At 49.1% G+C, this 18,052-nt stretch overlaps 2 protein-coding genes and 1 non-coding gene across 3 annotated transcripts; 1 reads left to right on the plus strand and 2 right to left on the minus strand.

The window, feature by feature from the left end:
* Positions 1-8,245: 8,245 nt before the first annotated feature.
* Positions 8,246-9,330, minus strand: LOC137916360 (large ribosomal subunit protein mL62-like). Its single transcript, XM_068759405.1, has 7 exons — positions 9,316-9,330; positions 9,190-9,231; positions 9,092-9,116; positions 8,941-9,000; positions 8,786-8,868; positions 8,408-8,577; positions 8,246-8,330 (listed from the first exon to the last, which is right to left on the minus strand). The coding sequence occupies exons 1-7, from the start codon at positions 9,328-9,330 to the stop codon at positions 8,246-8,248; spliced, it is 480 nt and encodes a 159-aa protein (XP_068615506.1).
* A 151-nt stretch (positions 9,331-9,481) lies between these two features.
* On the minus strand, positions 9,482-9,553 carry trnaq-cug (transfer RNA glutamine (anticodon CUG)). The gene has a single exon. It is a non-coding gene; the product is annotated as a tRNA-Gln (tRNA).
* A 1,652-nt stretch (positions 9,554-11,205) lies between these two features.
* On the plus strand, positions 11,206-17,762 carry LOC137916361 (diacylglycerol lipase-beta-like). The gene is made up of 15 exons (XM_068759406.1): positions 11,206-11,326; positions 11,422-11,573; positions 11,949-12,123; positions 12,194-12,461; positions 12,604-12,726; positions 13,310-13,437; positions 13,782-13,908; positions 14,045-14,128; positions 14,431-14,508; positions 14,607-14,687; positions 14,796-14,923; positions 15,382-15,450; positions 15,665-15,737; positions 15,824-16,077; positions 16,794-17,762. Exons 1-15 carry the CDS (start codon positions 11,232-11,234, stop codon positions 16,990-16,992), a joined length of 2,034 nt encoding a protein of 677 aa, XP_068615507.1. The 5' UTR covers positions 11,206-11,231; the 3' UTR covers positions 16,993-17,762.
* Positions 17,763-18,052: the final 290 nt, after the last annotated feature.

Here is an 18,052-nt window from a genome sequence, read left to right on the forward strand (position 1 = left end):
CTCGTGGATAACGTTCCTTTTGGGGTAGAAGTATTCATCGTAGTTTTCTAACACGACCTCAATTGTCTTTAGCTCCGCCTCCTTCCGCAACAGTGAATGCTTTAAAAATGTTCCTGTGCTATAAATCGGGGGACTGACTTGGACCTCACCGTCCTCCGTATTCAGTCTTGTCGCCGCCCCAAAATGCTGGAAACGCTGCTTCCAATCTCGCCGTTCAGTCAGCCGGTCGAACGGGAAATCCTCCGGGGGGGTTCGACTTCACCGTTTCCTTGAAGCCGCACGTCCGTCAGCAGCTTCTGACGCCGTGTGAAGCAACCGGATGTCCACACAGTGCTTTCGCTGAGCTAACGTGAAAGGGTTAAACTGGCAGCCGCTGTCCCTGGATGAGCTCCGGTCAATCGGGCGTCAGGTGTGTGCTGCAATATGACATCAATCACCCTGTTGCTAAGCAGCAGCAGGACACGTAAAAGTGTCCTCGTCTCTGTCCCTGCAGCTGTGTGTGGCGTTGGACTCCCTGAAGACGCTTGGCGTCGTCCACACGGACATCAAGCCGGACAACATCATGCTGGTGGACCGTCTGGAGCAGCCGCTGAGGGTCAAGCTGATTGACTTTGGACAAGCCGTGGAAGTGTCTGAAATCCGGCTGGGGATGATGCTGCAGCCGTGTGGATACAGGTGACCTTTGGTGGGGGGGGGGGGGGGGGTTGGTCCTCGCACGCAGCCAAGAGTTTTCTCACCTTTGACCTTTGTCCTCCCACCTCAGAGCTCCAGAAGTGTCCCTCGGCCTGCCCTTCGACGAAGCCATTGACGTGTGGAGCGTGGGATGAGTCCTGGCGTCCCTCTACCTCGTAGAGAACGTCTTTTCCATCGACGGCAACGTGCAGATGGTAAAGCGGACCGCAGCGCACGGCCGAGCCGAGCCGGTCTCCACGCCGGAGACTGACGGGACTCTGTTTGTCGTTTGCAGATGAAGGACATTGTGTCTCTGCTGGGCCAGCCAGAGGACAAGCTGCTCTTCGCCGGGGTGTACACCAAAGCGTATTTTAAAAGGGCGCCCCTTTCCGCCAGGCCGAGGTGGAGGCTCAAGGTACGGCGAGCCGCGTTCCAGTGCGTCTGAATGCATCGATTGTGCTCGACATCCTTTGACGCAATCCTCACGTCTTGTCCCCGCAGACCTCACAGGACAGCTCCGCTGACGTCCCCGTGCGAGGCGGGACACCCGGCGACTGGCGCGGCCCGTCTCTGGACAGCCTGCTGGATGTGAGCGCTCTTTGTTGCAGAACCGGTACCTGTTGATGACCCGTCTCTGAGAGGATCAACTGACCTGAATCCTTTTCCCCATCCAGGTCTATCCGAGAGGCGACCTGGTCCAGTTCTGGGACCGGCGGGCTTTTGTTGACCTGCTCAAATGCCTGCTGCGCCTGGACGCCGCTGAAAGGATGTCCGCCCGTGAGGCCCTGCTGCACCCGTTCATCTCCATGTCCCACCTGACGGAGGACAGTGACTGCAGTGGACAACCGGAGCAAGACGCTGCCGCTCCAGACGCTCCTCCGGCCACGGACAATGTTGCTGCTACTGAATGTACGAGCTCTGACGCTCCGGAAGCTACGGAAGCTATGGAAGCTCCAGAAGCTCCGGAAGTTCCAGAAGCTCCGGAAGCTCCGGAAGCTCCGGAAGCTCCAGAAGTTCCGGAAGTTCCTGAAGCTCCTGAAGCTCCAGAAGTTCCTGAAGCTCCTCTGGCCTCAAATGTCGCAGACGACGCTGCAGAAGCTCCGGTCAAGGAAGCGTCTGATGAGGTTCTGCTGGAGGAGCCAGATGGGACTGAACAAGAAGGAGCTTCCAAACGAGATCTAGAAGCTCCTCCGGACTCCACCAGGAGCTTTAAGAAGCGAGTCAGAAAGGCGTTGGGGAGGCTTTTCCGGCGCTGTTTTCGTTGCTTCCGACCAACGACTGTGGAGGACTGAAGTTTTTTTATTTTTGTACTTTAATCAAATGACAATCAGATACTTCTCAAATCTTTCTCAGGCCCAAAACGCTTTCTAGTCCCCGTCGTGCCTCCAACGCCGATCCGCATCGCAGAACTTTAGGACAGGAGACGTGGACGGTGGGGGGGGGGGCTCTTTCATCTGTGTTGCTGTCGTCCTGCTTTGTCTCCTTCCTCGATGCGTTCGGCTGGTCCCGTTGCCCGTGCAGGTCGTTAGCCGTCTGGCTCTGGATCCCATTCGCTGGGAGGGACTCGTTCTTTTCCTCGTGTTTGGCCTCTGGCTGAAATTGCCCCCGTGCGGCTCCAGTTTCTGCTCGCGTGTTGAATGTCTCTCCTTCCAGAACGCTCAGATCTGCGTCAATCTGAAATGTAACCGCCGTTGGGCCGATCACAGTCTCAACAGTCCGTTGGTCGCTCTCGCTGCTCGAGTCTGCGACCGCCCCGAGGAAATATGGCGCCCCCCCACCTCCTCTCCCTGCTGGTGCACCTCCTCGGCATCTCTGGATATCGTGACGGCGGTTTACGAGACGCCTCTTTGTCCCGCCTCCATCCGGTCTCTGATGTCCTCCTCGCTGCGTGTCCCGAAGTCACAATGTTCCGATAGTTCAGAGGGCTCTGCTAAACCTTTTGGTTTCCTCTCCGGGCCGCTGCGCTCTCTGGTGGGAACGTGCACGCTCGTGGATAACGTTCCTTTTGGGGTAGAAGTATTCATCGTAGTTTTCTAACACGACCTCAATTGTCTTTAGCTCCGCCTCCTTCCGCAACAGTGAATGCTTTAAAAATGTTCCTGTGCTATAAATCGGGGGACTGACTTGGACCTCACCGTCCTCCGTATTCAGTCTTGTCGCCGCCCCAAAATGCTGGAAACGCTGCTTCCAATCTCGCCGTTCAGTCAGCCGGTCGAACGGGAAATCCTCCGGGGGGGTTCGACTTCACCGTTTCCTTGAAGCCGCACGTCCGTCAGCAGCTTCTGACGCCGTGTGAAGCAACCGGATGTCCACACAGTGCTTTCGCTGAGCTAACGTGAAAGGGTTAAACTGGCAGCCGCTGTCCCTGGATGAGCTCCGGTCAATCGGGCGTCAGGTGTGTGCTGCAATATGACATCAATCACCCTGTTGCTAAGCAGCAGCAGGACACGTGAAACTGTCCCGTCTCTGTCCCTGCAGCTGTGTGTGGCGTTGGACTCCCTGAAGACGCTTGGCGTCGTCCACACGGACATCTAGCCGGACAACATCATGCTGGTGGACCGTCTGGAGCAGCCGCTGAGGGTCAAGCTGATTGACTTTTTGGACAAGCCATGGAAGTGGGGGGGGTTGGTCCTTGCACGCAAAGGTGAGTTTTCTCACCTTTGACCTTTGTCCTCCCACCTCAGAGCTCCAGAAGTGTCCCTCGGCCTGCCCTTCGACGAAGCCATTGACGTGTGGAGCGTGGGATGCGTCCTGGCGTCCCTCTACCTCGTAGAGAACGTCTTTTCCATCGACGGCAACGTGCAGATGGTAAAGCGGACCGCAGCGCACGGCCGAGCCGAGCCGGTCTCCACGCCGGAGACTGACGGGACTCTGTTTGTCGTTTGCAGATGAAGGACATTGTGTCTCTGCTGGGCCAGCCGGAGGACAAGCTGCTCTTCGCCGGGGTGTACACCAAAGCGTATTTTAAAAGGGCGCCCCTTTCCGCCAGGCCGAGGTGGAGGCTCAAGGTACGGCGAGCCGCGTTCCAGTGCGTCTGAATGCATCGATTGTGGTCGACATCCTTTGACGCGATCCTCACGTCTTGTCCCCGCAGACCTCACAGGACAGCTCCGCTGACGTCCCCGTGCGAGGCGGGACACCCGGCGACTGGCGCGGCCCGTCTCTGGACAGCCTGCTGGATGTGAGCGCTCTTTGTTGCAGAACCGGTACCTGTTGATGACCCGTCTCTGAGAGGATCAACTGACCTGAATCCGTTTCCTCATCCAGGTCTATCCGAGAGGCGACCTGGTCCAGTTCTGGGACCGGCGGGCTTTTGTTGACCTGCTCAAATGCCTGCTGCGCCTGGACGCCGCTGAAAGGATGTCCGCCCGTGAGGCCCTGCTGCACCCGTTCATCTCCATGTCCCACCTGACGGAGGACAGTGACTGCAGTGGACAACCGGAGCAAGACGCTGCCGCTCCAGACGCTCCTCCGGCCACGGACAATGTTGCTGCTACTGGAGGTACGAGCTCTGACGCTCCGGAAGCTCCAGAAGCTCCGGAAGCTCCGGAAGCTCCGGAAGCTCCAGAAGTTCCTGAAGCTCCAGAAGCTCCAGAAGCTCCGGAAGCTCCGGAAGTTCCAGAAGTTCCTGAAGCTCCGGAAGCTCCTCTGGCCTCAAACGTCGCAGACGACGCTGCAGAAGCTCCGGTCAAGGAAGCGTCTGATGAGGTTCTGCTGGAGGAGCCAGATGGGACTGAACAAGAAGGAGCTTCCAAACGAGATCTAGAAGCTCCTCCGGACTCCACCAGGAGCTTTAAGAAACGAGTCAGAAAGGCGTTGGGGAGGCTTTTCCGGCGCTGTTTTTGTTGCTTCCGACCAACGACTGTGGAGGACTGAAGTTTTTTATTTTTTGTACTTTAATCAAATGACGACCAGATACTTCTCAAATCTTTCTCAGGCCCAAAACGCTTTCTTGTCCCCGTCGTGCCTCCAACGCCGATCCGCATCGCAGAACTTTAGGACAGGAGACGTGGACGGTGGGGGGGGGGCTCTTTCATCTGTGTTGCTGTCGTCCTGCTTTGTCTCCTTCCTCGATGCGTTCGGCTGGTCCCGTTGCCCGTGCAGGTCGTTAGCCGTCTGGCTCTGGATCCCGTTCGCTGGGAGTGACTCGTTCTTTTCCTCGTGTTTGGCCTCTGCCTGAAATTGCCCCCGTGCGGCTCCAGTTTCTGCTCGCGTGTTGAATGTCTCTCCTTCCAGAACGCTCAGATCTGCGTCAATCTGAAATGTAACCGCCGTTGGGCCGATCACAGTCTCAACAGTCCGTTGGTCGCTCTCGCCGCTCGTGTCTGCGACCGCCCCGAGGAAATATGGCGCCCCCCCACCTCCTCTCCCTGCTGGTGCACCTCCTCGGCATCTCTGGATATCGTGACGGCGGTTTACGAGACGCCTCTTTGTCCCGCCTCCATCCGGTCTCTGATGTCCTCCTCGCTGCGTGTCCCGAAGTCACAATGTTCCGATAGTTCAGAGGGCTCTGCTAAACCTTTTGGTTTCCTCTCCGGGCCGCTGCGCTCTCTGGTGGGAACGTGCACGCTCGTGGATAACGTTCCTTTTGGGGTAGAAGTATTCATCGTAGTTTTCTAACACGACCTCAATTGTCTTTAGCTCCGCCTCCTTCCGCAACAGTGAATGCTTTAAAAATGTTCCTGTGCTATAAATCGGGGGACTGACTTGGACCTCACCGTCCTCCGTATTCAGTCTTGTCGCCGCCCCAAAATGCTGGAAACGCTGCTTCCAATCTCGCCGTTCAGTCAGCCGGTCGAACGGGAAATCCTCCGGGGGGGTTCGACTTCACCGTTTCCTTGAAGCCGCACGTCCGTCAGCAGCTTCTGACGCCGTGTGAAGCAACCGGATGTCCACACAGTGCTTTCGCTGAGCTAACGTGAAAGGGTTAAACTGGCAGCCGCTGTCCCTGGATGAGCTCCGGTCAATCGGGCGTCAGGTGTGTGCTGCAATATGACATCAATCACCCTGTTGCTAAGCAGCAGCAGGACACGTAAAAGTGTCCTCGTCTCTGTCCCTGCAGCTGTGTGTGGCGTTGGACTCCCTGAAGACGCTTGGCGTCGTCCACACGGACATCAAGCCGGACAACATCATGCTGGTGGACCGTCTGGAGCAGCCGCTGAGGGTCAAGCTGATTGACTTTGGACAAGCCGTGGAAGTGTCTGAAATCCGGCTGGGGATGATGCTGCAGCCGTGTGGATACAGGTGACCTTTGGTGGGGGGGGGGGGGGGGGTTGGTCCTCGCACGCAGCCAAGAGTTTTCTCACCTTTGACCTTTGTCCTCCCACCTCAGAGCTTCAGAAATGTCCCTCGGCCTGCCCTTCGACGAAGCCATTGACGTGTGGAGCGTGGGATGCGTCCTGGCGTCCCTCTACCTCGTAGAGAACGTCTTTTCCATCGACGGCAACGTGCAGATGGTAAAGCGGACCGCAGCGCACGGCCGAGCCGAGCCGGTCTCCACGCCGGAGACTGACGGGACTCTGTTTGTCGTTTGCAGATGAAGGACATTGTGTCTCTGCTGGGCCAGCCAGAGGACAAACTGCTCTTCTCCGGGGTGTACACCAAAGCGTATTTTAAAAGGGCGTCACAATGTTCCGATAGTTCAGAGGGCTCTGTTAAACCTTTCGGCTGCGCGTTGCTTCCTGAACGCGCACCGGTCCTCGTTCAACTCGAGGGTCCCGAACAGTGTTGGGACAGTAACTAAAGTAACTAGTAACTTAAAGCAATATATTACTTTTGACCAGTAACGAGTAGTGTAACGAATTACTTTTTCATTTTGAGTAATAATATTACTTTTACTATTACCGGTTAATATAATATAACCATTAAAGCATTGGTTTAGTGTCAGCAGGCTTCTGCAGGGATTCATGAAATGATCCTTTGAATCACGTGTCCTGGACGAGGGACGTGAATAAACCAGGAAACCACAACGTTTAAATCGGGACCGTATTAATTTAGCACTGAAATCACAACCCGGAATAAAAAGGCATAAACTAGTCGCTGAGTTTAAGTTACCAAATGTTTGTTCTATGGTTAGTTAGACAGTCACCAGGGCTGCATGCAAAGACGAGGATTAAACTAGTGAGAAATAAAATCTAAAAGACACAATTAGTGCACTTTATCCACAGAATATGGGTCTAATTTATACTGAAAAATATATTTATCCTGTATCAGGATTTGCTTTTACGATTTACACATTTCACATTCAATTTTAGAATACAAAATGTCGATTAATATTTACATGAATATTGGAGATGTATTTAAATTGCAGTAATTGTTTGTAGTATTGATACATTCAGAATGTTCTGATCCACCTTCTGCACAACTTCTGACAGTTAAAATAAATGTTTTTCTTGTTATTCTTATTACACTAATGTGCATATTGTCTGCATTGAAATGCACCAGCGCACGTTGCCTCATGGCCCAGAAGCACTTTGAGCTCCTCTGCTTTAATAAACAACTGAAGTTGTTCACAAAGTGTGTTTCGTTTTCAGTTTGAGTCCAGATGTGGTTTCATTTTGTGAATTTATGAATTCCTACAAAGTAAAAGTCTTCGTGTTCATTTAATTCAAATGAGGGTCCAGATTGACTCAGGCGGACTCATCATGTCGTGTGTTCAGGTCTTATCATGTCGTGTGTTCAGGTCTCATCATGTCGTGTGTTCAGGTCTCATGTCGTGTGTTCAGGTCTCATCATGTCGTGTGTTCAGGTCTCATCACGTCGTGTGTTCAGGTCTCATGTCGTGTGTTCAGGTCTCATCATGTCGTGTGTTCAGGTCTCATCACGTCGTGTGTTCAGGTCTCATGTCGTGTGTTCAGGTCTCATCACGTCGTGTGTTCAGGTCTCATCTGCTAATGTTGAACATGCAAAGTGAGACTTTAGGGGAGAAAGGATGCAATTATTGAGGACGAGAAAAAAAGAGTAACTTAAATACTAATATACATCTGTGTATCCACTCCCGATGCTGCTGTTTGGTGATGTGTCTGTACTTGTATGTTTTTTGTATTTTGTCATTACTGTTACATGTAGCACGACTTCACCGAGAAACATTCCTAGTCAGTGACCCCTCATTGACAATAAACTACTTCTGATTCTTCTTCTAGAGTAATAAGTAACTAGTTACTTTTGGCAGGGAGTAATAAGTAGTATATAATGTAATTACTTTTTCCAGCAAGTAACTAGTAATAAGTAATATATTACTGATCTTGAGTAACTTGCCCAACACTGATGATGAGACTGTTGCTCCAGCGACCCGGCCCCGGATCAGCGGTGGAAGATGGTTGGATGGACAGAAATAAATCTTGTTGGGAATTTTTAGACTCGATTTTGGGTCACAAAAGGATCACCTACATAAAAATGAAATTCAGAATTTAATGCATTTAAAGTGTGAATTGTAGCTGTGCTGATAATTTACTGATAACATCCTGCACAAATGTGGAGTAAAAATTGCTCCTTTATTCACATAAAATTAAATACACACAAAAAAATGTAAATAGGATATAATTGACAATAAAAGGAGGGAGGATCATGACAATCAATCAAAATCCCCTCGTCTACTCCTCTTGATAACTGAATGGATCTTCTTCTGTTTGAGTCGCTCCTTGCTCCTCTGCTCCAACCTGCGATACATAAAAACAAAGACACCTTTATCAAGAGGGACAGAAACAACACGTCCTGGACTACATGTCAGCCGTACCTGTAGTCCCTGAGAGCTACATCTTCTGCCGTAGGTTCGTGCGGCTTTCTGCTGGCCTCGGCGACGATTGCAGAAATCTTCTGGATGCAATCAGACAGGTTCCTCTGCTGACTCCGGCTCAGCTCTGAGGCGACCAGCAGCTCCCCGGCCTTATTAATGCGGTTTCCGTTCTGTGTTTCACAGCAACACGTAAAACAAATGATCAAAAAGCACAATAAAACAATCCAGAGGTTGTTGAAATACGAACCACGCTGACTTTCTGATAGTAGAATATAAAGCGTGATGGGAATGAAACTTCTATTTTGAGACCGACATTATAATTTAAGTTCAAATCAGACCGTCTCTTTTGTCTTGATTTGACGACACGTGAAGACGAACCTTTTCACGGATTTTCTGTCGAACATCTTCCGGGATCCAGTCTGCCGTGTGCAGATGGAAACGGACCTCTGCTTTTGTGCTGGCTGTGGATCGAGATGTCGTTTATTACACAGAAGAACATCCTGTGTCCAGTCTTTAGGTGAAGCTCTGACCACCTTTATTGACGTGCTGACCGCCGGGGCCACTGCTTCTGCTGTAAGATACTGTCAGACGGTCTGAGGGCCAAGAGGAGAAATGTTTCATCTAGAAAGAGGACTACAATGTTTAAAAATAATAATAATTAAACATGGCTACTTGTATATTTACCCACTGGAATGTGAATCTTGGAATCCTGGAAAAGCATGAATGAAAGAAATCACTTAAAGACTCGGTTGCTGCCATGACCAGGTGACGTCATTACTCACCTGCGCGGCGTCTTCCTCGCTCGTCCCGTAACAAACTGTCGGCTGCCAGGAGTTTTCATGATTCGTGTTAATTCTTACACGTCTGTGGGAGAAGTTTAGTGTTAGTGTTCTCCAGCAGAGACGAGCCATGCGGGCCGCCATGTTGGATCGACGTGTTTACTAGTCACGTGATCTGTCGCGTATAAAGTTTACAAAATCCATGTGGCCTTGCATTAACTATGACCCAGTTTACATTTAGACTGACTTGTTAATACATTACGATAAGATCACGTTTTGTTAAAACAATAAATTCAGGTTCCACCGAGATTTGAACTCGGATCGCTGGATTCAGAGTCCAGAGTGCTAACCATTACACCATGGAACCACATGTCCCCGAATTGGAGAATATTTATTAAAAGATTACATGAATATAATTTGACATAATTTGACATAATAATCGTTTGTTTTACAAGCGAGAGCTGTCCAAGGTAGCAGCTACATTATATATTTAAATGCGACAAATAAATCATGTTACAAAAAATGCACAATAAACGAGATTGTACATTTAATAAACATAAACATAAACCGGTTAACATTGAATAATCATGATCCCACACAACAACAGTTCTGAAAAAGCTGTACTTCATGGAAGACTGAGCACAACTCTTCAGGGGGGAGGCACAGCCCTGCCAATGCTGGAAAAGGTTTTTCACATCCCGACACAAGTTGAGAGCGTTTGCTCGAAATTTACAGAAAGGTACACTTTCTCACTTCTTCTTGAGAGAGCTGAAACAAGCTCACAGTGTGATAAGATCGGAGTGTTTGCAGTCTGCAATCACTGCAACACAAATATCATCGGGGAACAGTTTCAGGGATTTCAGTAATGCAATAGCTCACATCCTTCCCTGTCGCCGACCCCCTCACCAGTACGTCTGTGTGTAATGTGTTATTGATACTAAATAATAATAAAGCTGAATTAATTCAGAGGCATATTCATCCTTTAGTCCATTCTTCATTCATTTTATTAACCGCGTCATCCGCAATCAGGGTCGCGGGATCTACTGGCACCTGTCCCAGTTAGTCTACTAGGGTACACCCTGGACAAGTCGCCAGGTCATCACAGGGCCACACATCTAGACAATCATTCAAGGACGCGCTCACACCTATGCAGACAATTTAGCGTCACCGATTCACCCAAGTTGCATGTTTTGGTGGGAGGAAGCTGGAGAACCCGCAGAAACGGGGAGAACACGCAATCTCCTCACAGAAAGGCCCCACGTTGGATTTGAACCTGTGACCTTCTTTCTGTGAGGTGACAGCGTATCCACCGTGCTGCCCCCTGTAGCCCATTATTATTTCAGTCACAATTTTAGTTCCATTTCATTGAATTAACGGCATCGGCTATCGGCTTGCTCCAACTCTTATTATCAATGTTAATAGTATTAGGGGAAGAAAAGAAATCCGGAACCTTTATGCGTTGGTCTGTGTTGCGTTCGGGTTTCGTCGGCGGACGGTCGCTGCTCGCTCAATAAAAACACCTCTCGACCATCCGGTTACGCTTGAAATGTTCTGTGATTTTAAATATTCTATATTCTATATAAAGTAAGTTGTAGATATATAAATGGATAAAGGATAGTTGGATTATCAATCAGTATTATCTGTATATTTTAGGGGGCGGGGCTTTCGAGTATTTTTAGCTAGCTGGATAGCTACCGTTATCGCTAATCTTAGTCACGCAACTCTCGTTTTTTCTGGAGGGCGTTCTCCGAATTAACGTGACGAAATGTCTGTCAAACTACGTGATAGGTCGTGAGCGGCGCCATTAATGACACCCGGATTCTAATGCGTTTTATTCATAGCGTTCCGCTTCCGTTAGCGGAAGAGCAGCGAGACCGGAAGCAGAAATCATTCGCGCTTGAGCAACATCGGGAAGTACGATGTGACAGTTGGGAGGAGAAGCCGATGTTGCGTTAGCTGCTGCTCTGCCAGCGAAGACATGCAAGGCTTCAGGCGTCCATTGCTCCAGCGGTAGGAAGGTCGAAGGTTCTGGGCCTTTTCTCAAAATGCCCGGCCTGGTTGTGTTTGGTCGGCGATGGGGAATCGCCAGTGACGACCTTGTGTTTCCCGGCGCCTTCGAGCTCTTCATTCGCATCATTTGGTGAGTTATTCACGAATCTGGACACTTGACGGACCGACAAGCGTCGTCATGGTAACGTGACTGGGCTCCGCTCGTGTATTTCATCCTCTCTCCAGGTGGATTGGCACCATGTTCCTGTACACTTACCACAAGGGTCATTTCGACTGCCACGGGAAAGGAGTGCTTCACATCTACCTGATCGGCTCGCTGGTCGTGCTGGCGCTCATCGTCTTGTCGCTGTGTGCCATTGTTTACGTCAGCGCCCAGGGTAAGCTAACACCAAGCAGCTTTCACCCTGGGGGGGTGGAATGGGTTGGCCTTTACACCATTTAGGCTGCACACACACATTAATCGTGTGAAAGTTCTGGTGTATTTTGCAATTTACAAAGCAGGAAGTTTGCGAGACCGCCACTGCGCTATGGCGCCCAACTTCAGTCTCACGCAGTCCAATTCATTTTAGTTCTTATTCCCCGCATGCCCACGGAAACCGTCCTCCAAAGGTTTAAAACGAAGGAATGTGTCCTTTCCATCGGACGTGGCGCGTCTCGCTTCCGGTTCTACCTCTGCGTTGCAGTTGATCAAACGTTCACCTGCTAGGAGTGCAGAGCAAATGTATATCTCTGTGGATTACTCTGTTGCTAAGGAACCATTACAAACTGTGGTCCGCGGCGGGCCATCCCGGCCCTGGTTTACCTTCGAGCTCTCCTGTACATTCCTGAGCTGGTGTGGGCCTGCCTCGGTTCATTCTGGGCCTCTGATAACAGCCGGGGCTGCGATCCTGCCACTGTGGGTGCTGTCATTGCTGCAGTGGCTGCCAGGTACGATGCTCGAGTCTGTGTTTGGGCGATTTTCTAGATTTAAAGGATTTTTCTTGTTGTGTCACCACAGCTGGATCATCCTGCTGTTCACCGCGGTCGGTGTGCTGTTTGTGTTTGACCCGCTGGGGAACCGCCGTCCTCAGCCAGCGAGCATGGAGCCACTGGGAGTACCAGACAAGGGGAGCCACGAGGGCACCCGGTTCTTCTCCACAGCTCGCTCCCTGGCTGTCAAGGTGTGGGAAGGCAGGCTGCGGCTTCTTTGCTGTTGTGTGCCGCAGGATGAAAGCTACCGTGCAGCGTTCTCTAGTATCGCGCAGCTCTTCACTGGATTTTTCTCTGTAAGACGCCCTCTCTCCCATTGTTCTGTCGTTCACACGTGACCAGTAGTGGGTTTCTGATTAGGTCATACAAAAACCTGGAAGTGTGTGTGTGTGTGTGTGTGTGTGTGTGTGTGTGTGTGTTTTGTTGTTTTTGGGGCAGGATATAGACTTCGTCCCCAGCGACATTGCAGCTGGTTTGGCTCTGCTGCATCAGGAGCATGATAAGATGGAGCTCAGCAGAAATCCAGATGTCATCGTCGATCACAGCCCTTCCTCTCCCACCGTAAGTGAAGCTGGGGTTCGATCGTGTGTGTTACGTGGACGGATGTCACGTCAGCATCGTGCTTGGATCATATCTGAGTTTACTCAACAGTTAAATCACCGAGTTCTGCCTTGGTCAAACATTGGGAAGTAAATGCATGTATTCATATGATATTTGTGAACACATGTGATTCACTCACTGAACCTGATGTAGTAGGCTATTTGCCATAACAGCTCTAGGCAGTGGTTTAAATAAGTAATATGTATTTTATAGCTATAAATAACTCTTGTTTTGTATGTTTACATATTGATGACAAAATACACAGTCAATAAAACTAGCAATGATTGTGAAAACACTATCAGGAACAGCCTAATCAAAAAATTATCAAATAATAACACAGTAATAAAATGTGTCTGCTTAAAGTTTCTATTGAAATTGGTGAAGTGATAACACGTTAAAATATACAGTCGGTGTGTGATGCTTAATTACTGGATAAAAAACTGGGAAAAGTGTAATTCTGCGTGTTATTTACACTTTTTATTCATGCAAGTCTGTAAATCAGAATCCTTGTGTCTAAGGTTTCCATATTTGTGTGCGTTTATAGGGAGACGTTTTGGAGACCGAGTTGGAGAAAGCAGCACACTACATGAAGTTTGCTGCGGCTGCCTACGGCTGGCCGTTGTACATTTACTCCCACCTACTTACCGGGCCATGCAGACTCAGCGGAGACTGGTAAGAGTGGGGCCTGTCTGGCCACAAGACCCGCCTGTTCATGTTAAAGGAAGCCGGTCCACAAAGCAAACGGTAAACCTTTGTCTAGACCTGATCAAAGAAAATGATAATATAATGTAACCAAAGGATCAATTCAGCAGGACAAGGACGCCTGAAACATTAGAGAAGATGATTTTAAACTTTCGTTTCTTGTCTTCTTGTTTCACATCTCAAATATCTGCACTGATCTTCATCAGAATCGGTCATTCTGCTTTTGGTCAGCGTCACTAAGCCAGATATAAACTCATGTTTCATGCTTCCTTTGTGTTAATATGATTTCCTCTTTAACTGATTGTATCCATCAGCTGTAGGAGTCGCACAGCCGAGTATGACATCATCGGCGGAGACCATCTGGGCTGCCATTTTTCTTCTATTCTGCAAACCACTGGTTTACAATACAGAGACTTCATCTTCGTCAGCTTCCACAACCAGGTCAGGAGGTTGCCAGTTTGCACCAGTGGAGAATACCCATATGTGTTTTATTCTAGAAGTGTACTGCTAATAGATTCAGTGATTAGGTTTAGTCCATGGAGCGTGTAAACTGTAAAGAAAGCCGTGTTTGTTGCAGATCTATGAGATCCCCTTCTATGTGGCACTGGACCATAAGAGAGAAGCCATTCTGGTGGCTGTCAGAGGAACGCTGTCGCTCAGGGTGAGTGTGGGAGGCTGTGATTTATTTTTTAAAGACATAGCTGTTCTTATTTTTATGGTATTTATTTTAATGTGTTGTGTCCTGGGCAGGTAGACAATAATGAGGGTTTTAGTTTTCTTATTTGCACATTTGTTGTAAAGAGACATGACGGATTAATCTAAAATAAACTTCCAGTGAATCGACACTCGTCCACATGTGATTTAAATAAACACCGTCTCTTGCTCAGCTGTCGTGTATCCGTAATCTTCCTTTTGACGGGAGATTTGCTGCGCTAGTAATCCCGCATGGTGTCGTTTCTGCAGGACGTCCTGACAGACCTGTCGGCTGAATGTGAGAACCTGCCGATAGAGGGAGTGGCTGGAGCCTGCTACGCTCACAAGGTCCGTGTCGAAGCGCTTCCGTCCACCTGTGTGTGAGGGGGGGGGGGGGGGGTGCGGTCTCCAGGAGGTTAATGCGTATTCTTCTTCTCTCACTGCAGGGCATTTGCCAGGCAGCCACTTATATCTATAAGAAGCTGGTGAACGACGGCATCCTGAACCAAGCGTTCTCCGTTGCCCCGGTAACAGTCCCAACCGGCTTCGGGACAAACCTAGCCTGGCAGGAAGTTGCATTGTGAATAATCGGCTCTTGTCTGTGTGCATGATGTCGGCCTGCGTCTGTGTTTTAGGAGTATAATCTGGTTATCACTGGTCACAGTCTCGGCGCCGGCGCAGCCTCCGTGCTGGCTGTCCTCCTGCGTAACTCCTTCCCCACCCTGGAGTGCTACGCGTTCTCTCCACCAGGGGGACTCCTGAGGTGAGGAGTCCTATGTGGTCAGGTTTATATACTGTAAGTCATTGTATACCGTTAATAAGGATCATTTCTTTCATGGCATCGATTCAAAAGGACACATGGATGATGGAGACCCTTAAGTTGTATAATAAATCCGTTATTAATAGCAGGCTAATATTTGAGTTGTCCATCCATTGTCTTGTCGACGAGACGATCGTCTCAACTGCAGCCGCTTTTCGGTCCCCGGGGTTTGTTGGAGCCCATCCCAGCTTAAAGGTTTTATTATGGACGTCAATCGGGGTCTGCTCTCAGGTTTTACTCGCCACTGTCACCAAATGTGTGCTCATGGGGGGGGGTTCTGAGTCGCTGCCATCAAAACGAGCTGATTCCGACCCGGTGTCAGCTGGGATAGGCTCCAGCCCCCCTGTGGCACTGCTGAATATTACAGATTCCATTGAAACGCATTGTTCTCTATTGTACAGTAAAGCTTTAGCAGATTACTCCAAAGACTTTGTGATCTCAGTCGTGCTGGGAAAGGATCTCGTTCCCAGGTGAGACAAATCCTTTTTATTTTTTTACTGCATGTTCTCAGCAGGAAATGTTCAACATGCTGTGGCTTTAATGACTTTTTCTTTCTTGTTATTATGTGCACACAGAAGCAGAAAATAAAAGTACAACTTACATGCTCCCCTTTGCTCTCCTGTTCAATTCCTCTTTTCTGCTGTTCTTCCTTTTAAACACGCTGCTGTCATCGTTTTTGTGCAGATTAAGCATTCCTAATATTGAGGATCTGAAGAGAAGGTTACTGAAGGTAGTTTCCAACTGCAATAAGCCCAAGGTAAAAACAGTAGCCTGGTTTTACACCCTGACGCCGGTCATGTTAGTCCCATACAGTAACCTGAGCTATTTTTCTGTGTACTCCAGTACTGCATCCTGCTGCGGGGATGTTGGTACGAGCTGTTTGGAGGAGACCCGGGTGACGTCCCCACTGAGATGGATGACAGGAGGGAAGTGCAGCTCAGCCGGCCTCTGTTGGGGGAGGCGACACTGATTATTCAGCACTCGTCGTCCTATCAGAGCCTGGCGTCAGATGACTCGTCTGTCCACACAGCTGCACACTTGCCTCTCTTCCTGCCAGGACGCATCCTGCATATCACTGAAGCCGGGCCATCGCGGAGGTCTGTTTGATGTTCACTTTATGCTCCTGTAGCTTCTACTACTGTCTGTGGTTGCCACAGCAAATCTGCCTTCTCCACTTTACTGCTGATTTTATTACCCCATTTCTAATCCTACCCAACCTGGTCACTCCCAAGGAGAACCTCGGCCTCTTCATCTCTTCCTTTAGCTCCGCCTCCTGTCTTCTCCTCAGAGCCACTGTCTCTAAGCCGTCCATCATGGCTGTCCTCACCACCGTCTTGTAGACCTTTCCCTTCATCCTCGCTGACACTGAACTACTCTGACATACTTCTCTGCTACTCCAGACTTCCTCATGCAGTACCACAGTTCCCCTCTAGGCACCCTGTCATAGTCTTTCTCTAGATCCACAAAGACACAATGCAGCTCCTTCTGACCTTCCCTGTACTTCTCCATTGCTAGCCTCAATGCTAACATTGCGTCTGTGGTACTCTTAGTCTAGCCTCAACTACTTTCTCATCGTATACTAAAACCCACATACGATGTAGTTTTAGTATGGAGCTGTTCAGTGTACTTTCTCATGTCGGGAGTTTATTCTCCCTTTAAAATGGGGGGGGGGGGGGGGGGGCACAGTAATACAAGTGTCTACAATTTGAATAAACTCAATTTGTCATCATAAATATGGCATCGTCATTCACATGTATTGTCCACTCATGGTAGGTTGACCCGTCACAAAACCTCTTCTGTGGTTCATCTTCAGATCCTGTTTTTCCCCGGTGCGGTACCGTGCTGAATGGTCCAATGAAATGGCGTTCAGGAGTATTTTGATCAGCCCCAGGATGCTTGCCGATCACATGCCCGACATCCTCCTTCAAGCACTCGACACGCTTACCAGCGACGGGCCTTACGTTCTCTGCCCATCATCTGCAGCCAGCAGCCAACACGATCCAGCACCATAGAGACCGGCTCGCCCTGCACCCACTGAGCTCTGCGTAGTAACGGCTGAACTCTGCGTGGTAACGGCTGAACTCTGCGTAGTAACGGCTGAACTCTGCGTAGTAACGCAGTAATCAAAGAGCGTTTCCAGTCGGGGTCGCCTTGAATTGATGTGATTCATTAAATCACAAATCCTTCGTTAAATTGCACTTTTTGTGGTTTTATTCAGTTATTTTGAGTTTAACTCTTAAGCCTCTGAATGTGCGTTGTGTACAATATGTGAATGTGCTGCAGTTCTAATGTAATGTCAGTGTTCCACACTGTTTGTGTGAGTGCAGTATGGGCGGTAGAAGCTGCTTCCTGGTCACTAAAAGTGTCCAGTGTCGTTTTCCTTACCTTACCTGTGTGGAAGAGGACACAGGATGACCTCCAAATGTGACCTGGAGCATCATCCATTGCTTAGTGACTGTGGTTGGTCTGGCCTTTTTGAAACGCCTTAACACATCTGGGTGAACGGTGCCTATGCATTACCAAAATAATAATACTGATGTTTACATTAAGTTTTGTTCTGCATTTTAAACAATGCATGTTGTTTGGCAAACGATGCTAGACGTAAGAGGTAGATAGACTGGATGTCCATGTTTTTTGGGGGGAAAGAAGTTGCCATGGAGATTCCATCTTTATTTTAAGTAATGTACATCACAGTGTGTATCCATTCATCCCTGTGTAACTATTTCACATTCTTAATCGAATGCATTGATTCCTCAGTGTAAATAAAAGGTTTCTGATCATACAGCAGCATCCTGATGAATGTGTGTGATCTAATCGACATTTCTACAAGCCAGAAATATGTTTAGTGAACCCATAAGATTCAGCGGAATGATATGAAAATGATAGTGAGTACTAGTTTCCAATATGTGTTACCACCAGTGTTGGGAAAGTAACTAGTAACTTAAAGTAATATTACTTTTTACCAGTAACGAGTAGTGTAACGAATTACTTTTTCATTTTGAGTAATATTACTTTTACTTTTTTTTCAAAAGTAATATATTACTTTTTCCACTCCGACCGGATACGGGAACG

The sequence above is a fragment of the Brachionichthys hirsutus genome, unplaced genomic scaffold, assembly GCF_040956055.1.
Source record: "Brachionichthys hirsutus isolate HB-005 unplaced genomic scaffold, CSIRO-AGI_Bhir_v1 contig_877, whole genome shotgun sequence".
Taxonomy (NCBI): domain Eukaryota; kingdom Metazoa; phylum Chordata; class Actinopteri; order Lophiiformes; family Brachionichthyidae; genus Brachionichthys; species Brachionichthys hirsutus.